The sequence below is a fragment of the Lucilia cuprina genome, chromosome 3 (genome assembly GCF_022045245.1).
Source record: "Lucilia cuprina isolate Lc7/37 chromosome 3, ASM2204524v1, whole genome shotgun sequence".
NCBI lineage: Eukaryota > Metazoa > Arthropoda > Insecta > Diptera > Calliphoridae > Lucilia > Lucilia cuprina.
In genome coordinates, this window is record NC_060951.1 from 23104732 (window position 1) to 23116963 (window position 12232).

The 12232-nt window shown below is 30.1% G+C and overlaps 2 protein-coding genes across 4 annotated transcripts in view; both read right to left on the minus strand.

Annotated features, from left to right (window-relative positions):
* LOC111676954 (serine/threonine-protein kinase Tao) overlaps nucleotides 1-6623 on the minus strand; it is a 13796-nt gene extending 7173 nt beyond the window's left edge. The window contains exons 1-5 of one of the 3 annotated variants that reach the window (XM_023437988.2): nucleotides 6013-6623; nucleotides 2149-2455; nucleotides 1581-2085; nucleotides 1169-1525; nucleotides 474-1070 (exon numbers count right to left, since the gene is read on the minus strand). In XM_023437988.2, coding sequence (XP_023293756.2) covers nucleotides 474-1070; nucleotides 1169-1525; nucleotides 1581-2085; nucleotides 2149-2378 — 1689 coding nt within the window. In that variant the 5' untranslated portion in view covers nucleotides 2379-2455; nucleotides 6013-6623. Of the gene's footprint in view, nucleotides 1-473; nucleotides 1071-1165; nucleotides 1526-1580; nucleotides 2086-2148; nucleotides 2456-6012 lie in introns of all 3 variants that reach the window. The other 2 variants (XM_023437982.2, XM_023437975.2) reach the window with 2 other exon arrangements.
* Nucleotides 6624-8897: 2274 nt separating this feature from the next.
* On the minus strand, nucleotides 8898-12017 carry LOC111676922 (N-acylneuraminate-9-phosphatase). The gene is made up of 2 exons (XM_023437933.2): nucleotides 11639-12017; nucleotides 8898-10291 (listed from the first exon to the last, which is right to left on the minus strand). Exons 1-2 carry the CDS (start codon nucleotides 11846-11848, stop codon nucleotides 9494-9496), a joined length of 1008 nt encoding a protein of 335 aa, XP_023293701.2. The 5' UTR covers nucleotides 11849-12017; the 3' UTR covers nucleotides 8898-9493.
* Nucleotides 12018-12232: the final 215 nt, after the last annotated feature.

Consider the following 12232-nt stretch of genomic DNA (forward strand, 5'->3'; position numbering starts at 1 on the left):
AAAATCAATTAATTTAATTTGAAAACGAATTTTACAGTATGTGGAACGTATTTGACAAATGTGTTGTGGGACGTATCTGGCCGACGAATTTAACTTCACACCCTTCCACTAATTTCTGTAAATCTATTTTTAATTCTGCATGATTTTTCTAATCTGATGCACGCCATAAAAGATATACTTCAGCTTTTTTATTAAAGTTAAATTTTATTCAAACTTTAAAATTTATTATTAAAAAAATTATTTAGACTTCGAGTTTCAATTTCTTTAGAATCTGTTTGATAAAATTTTTAAGTTTTTAAAGGCTACATTGATAGGAAAAGGATTCCTACAGTTGTTCATTTAAACATGTTTTGCAATTTCTTCCCCTTTCTTAACTTTATTTAATAGTGAATTTTGAAATGATAATCATACTTTGAAAATGTAATAAATGCAAAACTAATGAATATGTTATTATTTCGAATATTGTAACTAACCTGCATATGTTCCTTTTGCTGTTTAGTGACAATACTTGTAGTACGTATGGTGGCAAAATTATTTGGACCACCATGTTCATTATTAGACGATGTTGCTGCATAAACGGCAGCTGCTGCAGCCGGAGAGGAAAGATAACGAGGTTGTATGGGAGGTGCTTGCTGCTGCGACATACGATCTCCAGCCATACTTGAACAAGATTGTTGCTGTTGTAGACCAACTCCGCCACCCATGGACATGGGTAAAATAGAATGTTGTTGTTGCTGCTGCTGTTGTTGTTGCTGCTGTTGCAATTGCTGTTGGTGTGGCATGGGTGCTGGCACCACAGCTGTGGAATTTGTAGGTGTAACATTATTGTTCATATTGTGCATAATGCTAGGCAATGGGGGCAAATTGCGATGACGCGATGAATTACGCGAAACAGCGCCACTAATGGCCTGTTGATGTTGCCCATGTTGTTGCTGCTGTTGATGTTGATGCATCTGTGGATGATGTGGATGGTGATAATTCATGGCACCCAAATGTTGGGGTTGCTGATGTTGATATTGATGCATGCCACCATGATGATTTTGTCCTGGTATTGAGTTTGACGAAGAGCTCTAAATAGTTGTTGTGATGGGAAATAAGAAAATAAACAATAAATTAATAAGAGACTTTTCCTGTTTATATACGTTTGTAATTGGAGATTATGTACTACTTGACTACTGGCCGCCGATACACCCACAGATTGTATTGAATGTTCCGACGTAATACTATTGCTCTTGCTGCTATCGCCTCCGGCATGTTCATCCTGTGTATCATCTGTATCGCCAATGGCGCTTTCAGTCTCGCAGGTATCAACCATAAGGATTTTCTTCATTTTACGATAATTCAAATTATCCAATTCCCTAACAGCTGCTTTTGTTCGTGCTATAAGCTCCAATAACACTGTATCCGACCGTAGTCGTGTCACATATGGATCAGCCAATAGCTTCGTAGAAGAGGGACGTTCAGCAGGATTCTTTTTGAGACATAAATTAACAAAATCACAAAATGTGTCTGTCCAATCATTTTTCTGCAAAAAACACAAAACATAAATTATTGATTTTAAAGGAATTTAAACAACCTACCGGTAATGTTGGTGACTCATTTTGAGCAATGTGATACAGTGCTGACATGGCATTCATATTGAAATATGGAGGCTTTCGTTCGGCCAATTCAATGCAGGTTATACCCAATGACCAAACATCAACTTTACCATCATATTGTCCCTCATCCATGGCTAATATCACTTCGGGTGCCATCCAGTAGGGAGTGCCAACGAAACTATTTGCTGGACACTTAATGGCTGCACTGCCAAAATCAGCTAATTTTACCACACCATTATCGGTTAGGAGAATATTGCCGGCTTTGATATCACGATGTATACGACCCAAACTGTGCAGATAACTAAGGCCATTTAAGACACCGTCACATATGGCAGCAATTTCATCCTCATGCAGTGGTTTCTTATGCACTTCAATAATATCTGATGCCGAACCTACACAATATTCCATTACCAGCCATGCTGTGGATTCGCGTAGATAACATCCTTTATACTCGATTGTATTGGGATGATTCAATTGACGTAGAAATCTTGGGGAATCAAACAATAACATTAAACCCACTTTAATGCTGCTGTTGAGATGTCAATCTTACCTGATTTCCTTGAGTATATCTTGCCATTTCTCCAAACTTTGTTTGCCCGTATAGGACATCTTTTTGATGGCCACGATTTCTTTGGTAAGATTACATCGTGCATAGTAAACTGCACCGAAGGAGCCATGGCCAATTTCTCGTAAATCTTCAAATATTTTCTCTGGATCATGTTTATTAAATAATTCGGCTATTTCCGGATCTTTTAGGCTGCCAGGACGTGCCGAAGGCATGGCTCATGTTATTCTGTTTATTTTTTAAATGATTTCTGGTTGAACAACAAATTGAACTAAATGTTTAATAGTATTGCCTGCAAAATAAATCAAAACGAAAGATACTTCATATTATTTGTATACAATGTTCACGAACGAGTTTATCAAAGAGGAAGGAAATTTATTTAGAATATTTATTAAGGTATTTTTCATTGAACAGTGTGTTTCTTATCGCACAATATAACAAATTTACGCTGTTCTTTTTTAATTTTTTTTGTGTGTAATTGGAAAGTGCATGAATCATATATATACATCGGAACATATAGTTTATTTTATAATCTGTTGGTTTAAACTTTCTTTCAAGTATGTACGAATAAAAACAAACAAGAGTGTGTGTCAAATTATTAGATTGCATTTTGCGTGTGAACAAATTTTAAATACAATATTAGAATGCCGTTTTTTAATTAATCTAAAAAGAGTTTTTAATATTTTATATTATGAAAATTATTAGATATTTACTATAACTAGCTAGTACAGTAAGTATTTACAAAATATGTATGTAATTACATTTCACATTCGTGTTTTGTGTATTTTACTTATTTACCGCAAACTGTCAATTATACGTCAAAAAAATGTTCATTCAATGTTTTAGTGTATTTTTTCCAACTAAAAATAAAACAAAAGTGGCGAGTGAGGAGTGAGTGAATGAATAAGTTTTTAATAAATAGCCATGTGTTTGCTAGTTATTGTTGGATGTAGTTAAATTTAAAAAAAAAAACAAAAAAGCTAAAAAAGGTCTGTTTAAATAATGACGTAAATAAAATTATTTATAAATTGCCGGTTAATAGTCAAAATTAAATTTATTATATCAGTAGTCAATCATTTTTCTTTTTTTTTATTTTATATCAGATGAATAGATTTTAATAAATTTTATAGCAAAATTACTATTTTAAATAATATTATGCATAAACTTGGTGGCCTCCGGTTAGTGTCCTAGTCTGGTAGACCGGAGGCGGTGGATTCGATTCCCACCTGAGGCACTAGTTAGGGAGCGCACGACAGGCCCGATAGAATCCTAGGTCCATCCTCAAACTAATTAACTAACTAACTAACTATAAACATGGTGATGTTCTTAAGCTTTTATGTCAAGTCTGGTAAACATTTTGTAAATTAACCGAATGAATAAATAAAAAATTTGGCATTTCTGAACGAGTTCATTAACAATGCATTCCGATCAAGAAAAAATGATCATAATTCATTAACTAATAATCCAAATCGGAACAAAATGAATATGTTTTATACATAAACAAATAATTTAGCGATTTTTTTTTTAAATAGACCTAAAATTGGTCACAGCTTCAATACAATGTTCCGTTCAGAAAATCATAATTTTTTTTTTACATTTTTATCCTTTCTCAAGGCCTCCTACCATAATACTGTATTCAGAATATAGAACAAGCCTTACAACCTATTCTTTGTAGTAAGCATTGATTTCCCCTTTTAATCATTCTTGAGTATTTGCCTTCCATGACAACTTGCTATAAAGGAAAGTTCCCAAATTTATGTACATGTGAAGAAGTATTTACATTTGTATATGTGAAGGATAAATATTTAAGTTTTGTCATTGCAAATATAGCACTATAACAATTCGAGCAATTATAATAATAAAGATTTTGGAAAATGGAAAATAATTGATTTTATAGAAACACATTTCAGTTAGATACATATGTACCAAACTAAAAAAGTTAAGGTCATTGTTAGTCTTTTATGCATGCCCAATGGAAATATCCTCTATTGAAACTATGTTTTGTAATAGAATATTTAGGGCAAGTTTTTCTGATAAGGATAATCTTCATTCTTTTGTTAAATCTGGTTTAATATATGTTTTTTGTTTTTAAGTTATCAGTGAAGTTACTTATTAGCTTAGTTTAACTGAGTGTAATTGGCCAATTAAACTCAAGTTATAAGTGAGAAAACACAATTAACAAAAACAATAAAACAATGATTTCAAAAGAACAAAAACTTAATATTTTAAGTAAATTGCAATTTTATGATTTGTTTTGTTTTATTAATTATTGTTTTAAATATTTATTTAACACTATTCCAAAATTTTCCATTTTACAAAAGTATTGATTGCAAAAAAACAGCTGTTCATTGTTTATGTTTTTGAGTGAAAACTTGGCAATACTAACAATGTTAACTGAGCTTAAATCTAAAACTGAAAAGACAATCATCGGTTAATGTCCGCCTAAATTTGTTCCGAGTTTAATCTAACAGCAAGTTAAGTCTAGTTTAGCCGAGTAGTAAGAAACCCGCCCTAACACATTTTAACCTAATTGAACATATATGAAAATTTTGACTTGTATTAACGTAATATAACATACCTGTAACATCCGTTTAGCATAATTATTCTAAACTAAAAGATACTTCTATTATCAGTATCTGAGTTCTTCTTATCTAAAAATGTTGTATCTATGTATAAAAATAAATTAAATCCCACAAAGCTGCTCACCCAGTATGTCATTGTCTGGGTATTAATACACATAAAAACCAAACATTTTAATAAAATATTATAATTATAAGTAAATAGATACTCCCATGATATTGAGGTATATCATATTTCAGGGGTATTCCTAAAAACATTTATCCGACTTTAGGTTAATTATGCTTGTATTCTAAATATCAAACTTTTAAGACCTATTTTTTGCAAAAAATGTTTCTATTTAAGTCCAGAATTCGAATATATGTATGTGATTTTTTATTCTAAACAATATACAAAAGGTGTTTTTTTTCACATTTTCCATGTTTTGCCATTTTTGGGTGCGGGCGTTTAGGTACAACGACGACTACATTGCATTGATTAGTCTAACACACACAAAAATAAAGTTTTACAATTAGGCAGTTAGTTAATTGATCTAATATTTCTTATTTTCACTTAATAATTGTTCACTTTTTAGAATATTTATAGAAGATAATATTAAAAGATTTATTACAAGATTTATTGATTTAGTTTTGCTACAAAAGAAATATAAAATATTTTTTCACGATTTGAAAAAATGACGTCTGCTAAGTTTGTCGCAGTTGTTTTTTGCAGACACTTTTTTAGTCGTACAACAAAGTGCAATACTCTCATAACAACTGAGAATTCATACTTCTCTTTTCATTGATATTCATCTCTTTTTTATTGGTGAATAAACATTTTATGTAGATTTTTTTTAGTTTAAACTAAATTTCGTTTGCCTGTTTTGAATTTGTTTAAATTATTAAATGTATGAAACAAAAACTGCAATTTCTTTAACAAAATTTTAATCAACTAATATTTTTTTATATTTCTTTTACCTTTGAAATTTTATAAAAAAAAATCACCTCTCAACCCCCTTTTACGAATAAAAAGAGACGAGAGAATAAAACAAAAAAACAAGACATGACAAGAACACAAAAATGTACCCTTTTGACACCTTGACACTTTTTTTCCATTTTTTTTCATACAAATGGGCAGAGCAAATGAAGTATGTAAAAGAAATTAACATTTATGAGTTTTTCAAGAATCAATAAATAATATTTCTATTAAATGTCATACTTTTTTTATTTATTTCGCAAAATTGTTTATAATGCTTTGTCACGTTAAACGAGTTTATAATTTTATATAACTTACATTACTTTAAAAAAATCAATGTTTTGGTAGTATAAAATCCTTGCGGCGATATTTAAGTATAAATTATTATAGGATAGTTTGCAAAATACAAAATTAATTAATACTTTTATATAAAAACTGCAAAATTGTTTACAACTTGGAAGACTCAGTACGACATACACAATAAGACATCGCGATTTTCACTTGTCACCAACAAACACCTTTGTAAGGATAATGTTGTTAAAAGAAAATTTTAATTCTTTTCTAGTTTTTGAAAATAAATTATCAATTTTTTTTAATTTTTTATAATTTTAACAATTTTATTTTTCACCACACTAAAGGCGAAGACATTTTTCCTACAAAACACACACACTCACGATTTTTTTTCTACATCACAGACCGTCCCGTATGCAATTAAAAATAAAAATCTGTTTTTTTACATTTAATACTTTATTACATTTTAGCATTCATTTCATCAATGGTTATTTATTGACAAATTACACGAGCGTAGTTTAAATATTTAACTTTTTCTAAATTTAATTAATTGTAAAAATATTTTTAACACATTAAAAAATCTTTCGTTTCTTGACAAAACCTTCTCCGAAATTTTTCTATGCACCCAAGTGGTGAAATTTGCAAAACAAAATGGCGAGTCTTTTGTGAACAGCGTTGCCACTCCCAAAATGTTTCCCCATAAAATTGATTTTTATGAAAAGAAAAAATCTGCTGAAAATCTAAAAAATTTAGAACAAAGTTGTATTTTCAGCCAGGTTTTAAATGTTATTCTACAAAAAGTGTTGATGGCATTATTTTATATATCCAAATTATTAATATTATTATCCATAATATAACCATTTTATTCTAATGTTATTTTTCATAAGTCTTTTGGAAGAATAAATATCTTTACTTCAAATGCAAAAGGAGAGACAAAACACTACATAAGATAAAAACTATTGTTGCTATAAAAATTACTTTTTAGCACTATCTGACTCTTTTGAATTTCAATAAAACGGGCTTTTTGACAATAGATTTCTAAAGTATAAATAAAGTATTTTGATGCCAAAGTCGATTTTGAAATGTTTGGTTGTTACGAGTTTTTGTATTTCACCTGCAAAATCGGTTTTTTTGAACTGAGTACTAGAAAATAGGTGTTATACTAAAGCCTTTTATATAGTTTTGTTGATGCCTATTATGTAATTTCGGTATGAATGTGATATTGATATTTTCAAAAGTTGCTTTACTGGAAGAGTGGGAAAAAATAACGCCAGAACTATAAAATAAACTGGTAGAGTTAAAAACAAAGGCTTTTTATTTCATAATCATAGTTTAAGAGCGTGTTTTTATGTTGGCAATCTAATGCCAATTAATAATCAGATTAGTTAATCTAAAAATAAGTTGACTTTGATGTTTTTGAGTACAAGATTAAACTTCGCAGTGTTGCCACACAAAACAACAGAAAACGTCACTGTTAGTTATCAAAACAATGCATGTTTTATAAAAAAGAAGAAGACAATTGTAAATGTAATATTGATAAACGTAAATTTAAAACAAAAATATATATTGGCAGTTCCCATAATTAATACTAATCGATAAATCAAACATTTTAATGTTTACTTTACTAAAAAATTTATTAACTTTTTGTCATCAGCTGTTTAAGATTAAACCATCACATTGGGCACTTAGAGCAGGTTTTTGAGTTGGCAATCAAATATCAATTAATAATCAGATTAGTTAATCTAAAAATAAATTGATTCTGATGTTAATCCCCTTTGGTGTTTATGAGTACAAGATTAAACTTCGCAGTGTTGCCACACAAAACAACAGAAAAAGTTAGTTAACAAAACAATCCATGTTTTATAAAAAAGAAGATAATTTTAAATGAAATATGAAAATTAATGGAAACTTAAATTGAAAACAAAAATAATGTATTTTTAAGTGTCCCTTATTTATACTAATCAATAAATCAAACATGTTATTTTTTATAAAATCGTATTATATGTTTTTGCCCATCTGTTTACACTTTTGCATTTCTTACTCAAAATTTTAGTAAGAAATGCAAAATTTTAATTTTAGTTAATCCCTAATCCTTTACCTAAAGATTGCCCCTTAGGGTGAGTTTCTTACTCATCAGTTATACTAGGCTTAACTTGCTGTTAGATTAAACTTGGAACAAATATAGGCGGACTTTAACCGATGATTGTGTTTTTCAGTTTTAGATTTAAGCTCATTTAACTTTGTTAGTATTGCCAAGTTTTCACTCTAAAACATAAACAATGGACAGCTGTTTTTTGCAAACAATTCTTTTGTAAAATGGAAAATTTTGAAAAAAATGTTAAATAAACACTTAAAACTATAGTTAATAAAAGAAAACAAATCAGAAAATTGCAATTTACTTAAAATATTATGTTTTTGTTCTTCCCAAATCATTGTTTTTTTGTTTTTGTTAATTGTGTTTTCTCACTTATAACTTGAGTTTAATTGGCCAATTACACTCAGTTAAACTAAGATAATAAGTAACTTTACTGATAACTGAAAAACACGAAACATATATTAAACCTGGTTAACCAAAGAATGAAGATTATCTTTATCAGAAAAACTCGCCCTTAGTGTATCACAGTTTTTTAAGATATTGTGTCATAAAGTTTGAAAAAAACTCAAGTTTTTTCCATGTTTAGACGTTATAATAGCGCAAAGACATTAATTTGTTCATAATATTTTTTGCTATATCGGTTTTGGTTCAAAATTCAATCACTAAAAAACGAACAGAACATGTTAATGATTGCAAAAATATAATTTAATTTTATATGACAGCCAACCAATAAAAATGTTTATTAAAGATTCTTGTTTGCATTTATACATTTCCATTAAGTTTCTTTATTAAATCCATTAGTAAAATAGTGTATCCGTTTAAATTGTAGCCAGTTTTTTTATTTGCTTTGTGTAATAAAGATAGATTTTAAAGTTTAGCCATTTAATAGAGTTTAGTACTATTATTAACTATATATATATTAAAAAGTAAAACAAATACTGTAATAAGCAATGTTAACATAAGAATTTTAAGAATTATTAAAGCAGTCTTCTTTGTTTGAAAGATTTTGAAAATAATATGCGTAATAAAATGAAATTCTCAAGTTAAAAATAACGTAGCATTACTATTATTTTAAATTACGTGTATATGTGTTCATAAATTCAAAAAATTACTCCAAAATTATACTATCCCTAGGAAATAGTAATTAAAAATAGTACATACATAGATAAACAAAAGCAGTTTATAAAATAAAAATTATTTTACATATTATTTTCAAAAACATCTATAAGGTTATGTTTTTGTATAAATATAAAAAAACTTAAAAAAAATGCCTTAAAATAAAACACGTTAATGTAGATTTGTTTTAGTGCTTGGTACCAAAGTGTTGTACATTAATTTTCAATTTATTACAGAGTCAAGAAGACATACATACATATGTATGTATGTAATATATGTATTTAGTTAGGTACCAGTTTAATTTATACTATCAGAACTATTTTCTGAACTATTATCAGTTTCACTACTTATTAAATAATCAATTGTTGTTGGCAAGGTGTCTCCTGTACAACGATATTTGTGGTTGCTTTGGCTATTATACACAGGTACTTGTTGTTCTTCATTTATTTGTTGCTTTATGTTAAAATTAAAATATTTATATAAATCTAAAAGATTCCTGAGTATATGCGTTGGTTTATGATCAACATCACCATCATTGTTTAAATCTTTTATGGCATCAGGTGTAAGTGGTAACCAAAATGTAGCAGCTAGACCAGCTAAATTGCCACCTTTTATATCACTTTCTAGTTTATCACCAATCATAATGCATTCGTCCGGTTGAACATTTAAATATTTACAAGCTGCATAGAATATATTTGGATCTGGCTTCTCCCATGGTAAATCCGCTGACACTAGCACACAATCGAAATACGGCTGGACATGTAGTTTTCGTATTTTTTCCCATTGAGCATTGGAGGGACCGTTTGTAATTAAGGCCAAACGATAGTTAGCTTGACGAAAACGCATCAACATCTTAATGTAATCGTCCGGTATGGCTAAATAGCAATAACGCATTTCCAACCATAATGGATAAATGGATTCGGCAAATTGTTTGTACTTAGGAGGTAAAGATTCGCGCCATAAGTGTGTACGCCAAGTATCTAAAGGAGTTTGCGCATTATCGGGACAACGTCTGAATGATTTCAAAAAGTTCTGTGTAGCATAATTAGCTTCTTCTTTTGTAAAACCATATTGGATTTCAAGTCGTTCAGAAACCTGTAAAATTTTAAAAATTAATTGTTGTGCAAATTTTTTCACAAATAATAATTAAGTATTTAAGATAAAAATCGCCTCAGAGTTATAGGTGTGCTTCGCTACCTTTAAAACAATGTAAATAATAAACCAACGACATTCATAGAGACGCCATCAATACCGCGGTTTCAGGTTACCGCATGAATGTCGATCTTGTGGGTCGCCCCTGCCGCGGAAAAAAGAGTTGCTCTGGCACAACTGAGATCTGGATGGAACAACAGGCTCAACGCCTACTGTGCCGTCCCCAATATATGCCCATCTTGTGGACAGGGTCCCCATGATACCCACCACATATTCAACTGTCCAGCCCACCCTACTTCACTCAGCCCAATGGATTTATGAACTAACCATATTGAAGTAGCCCAATTTCTTGGCTTGGACCTAAATACAGAACCCCCGGATTAAAATTCTGTAGTTTAAGCTGCTACAACAACATAAACCAACTCTGCAATGTAGAAAAAAGGTCCTCAAAGCGCTAGCCGCCATCACTTGGGGAATGGACACCTATAAAACAATTGGCTTTTTAGTGGTCAATTATGCTGCTCCTGTGTGGTCTTCCTCGCTGAGTGATACTCAGTGGAGAAATATTCGAAGCTACCCAAATGCTGCCCTAAGGACTGTATCACTTACACAAGGAATAGAAGGTCCTCCCAGATATGGAGTTCCTCCTGTGTTGTCACCGGAGGAATCATCCAATTTTAAGTTACTCGTGATGATTTAGAGCTAAAATCATCACGAGTAACTTAAAATTGGATGACTCCTCCTCAAAGATATTTGAATTTTTGTATTTAACTTCTGTGGGAAGATTCAAGCCACATCTTCAAACGGATATTAAAGATTCTAGCACTAATATAAAGAGTATAGCATATATTATTATATTTAATCTGTCCCAACTTAGACTGGTTAAAGTCATTCGAAATTTGGTTAAAATTCGCCAAAATAGAGTTTAATATAACAGTATGTTAAGACATATTTAACAGAGGAGTTAGAAACTAGCCCTTATTGGTTTAATTTCTGGTATCTTTATATTTTAAAGAGAACATTTTAAATTTGTTGTTGATTTGAAACACAAAACTCTATGTAATAAATGTAATATGAAGAGTATGCTCTCTTTTTCTCTCCCACACCAAACAACGCACGCTGTTTGCAATAATCACATAAACAAAGTGAAAAAACTGCAAAACCCAACCAGCAATTAACAGTGGAAAATTTCCAAACTAAATTTTTTCACAAAAAGTCACCATGTAATAATAGGTACTATGTTCACATGCACAAACATACATATACATATGTATAAATATATATACTAACCTTACGACATGCTTTGGAATCCCCCGATCTTGTAGGAGTTAAGGTATTATCCAAATCAAAAAATATTGTAGTTACTTTAGATAAATTATAAACATGTTGTTGTTTTTGTTGCAATTTTTGATTAGCAGCTAATTGAAAATGATGTTGCGTGTTGTTGGCTTTTGCTACTGACGGACAGGTATTGTTAAAATTTAAGTTCGTTGAGGCCATGAGTTGCTTAGTGATTATAAAAATAGATTTCTTTTTTTTTTTTGCTTAATTCAATTAATAAAACAATATTTACAGAATTGCTTTAATTCTTGTTAACTATTTACACTTTTCTTTATTACAGTTATATAAAATTAAAAAACAAAAAGACCCCGTCGTTCCAAATGACAACTAACTAGCTAAGCAATTATTAAAAGAATAAAAAAGAAATTCATGTACTTATATAGTGGAACTTTCTTTTAATTAAAAATAGTGAGTATTAAGAGAAAACTTTTCGCACATTTAGTGGGATCAGAACCCTGCGTCGACAAATATTAACAGAGACGGCGGTTGATACTAAAAATGTGGGCGGCGGCTTTAAATCGACTGGAAGGCGGCATAGTTTTC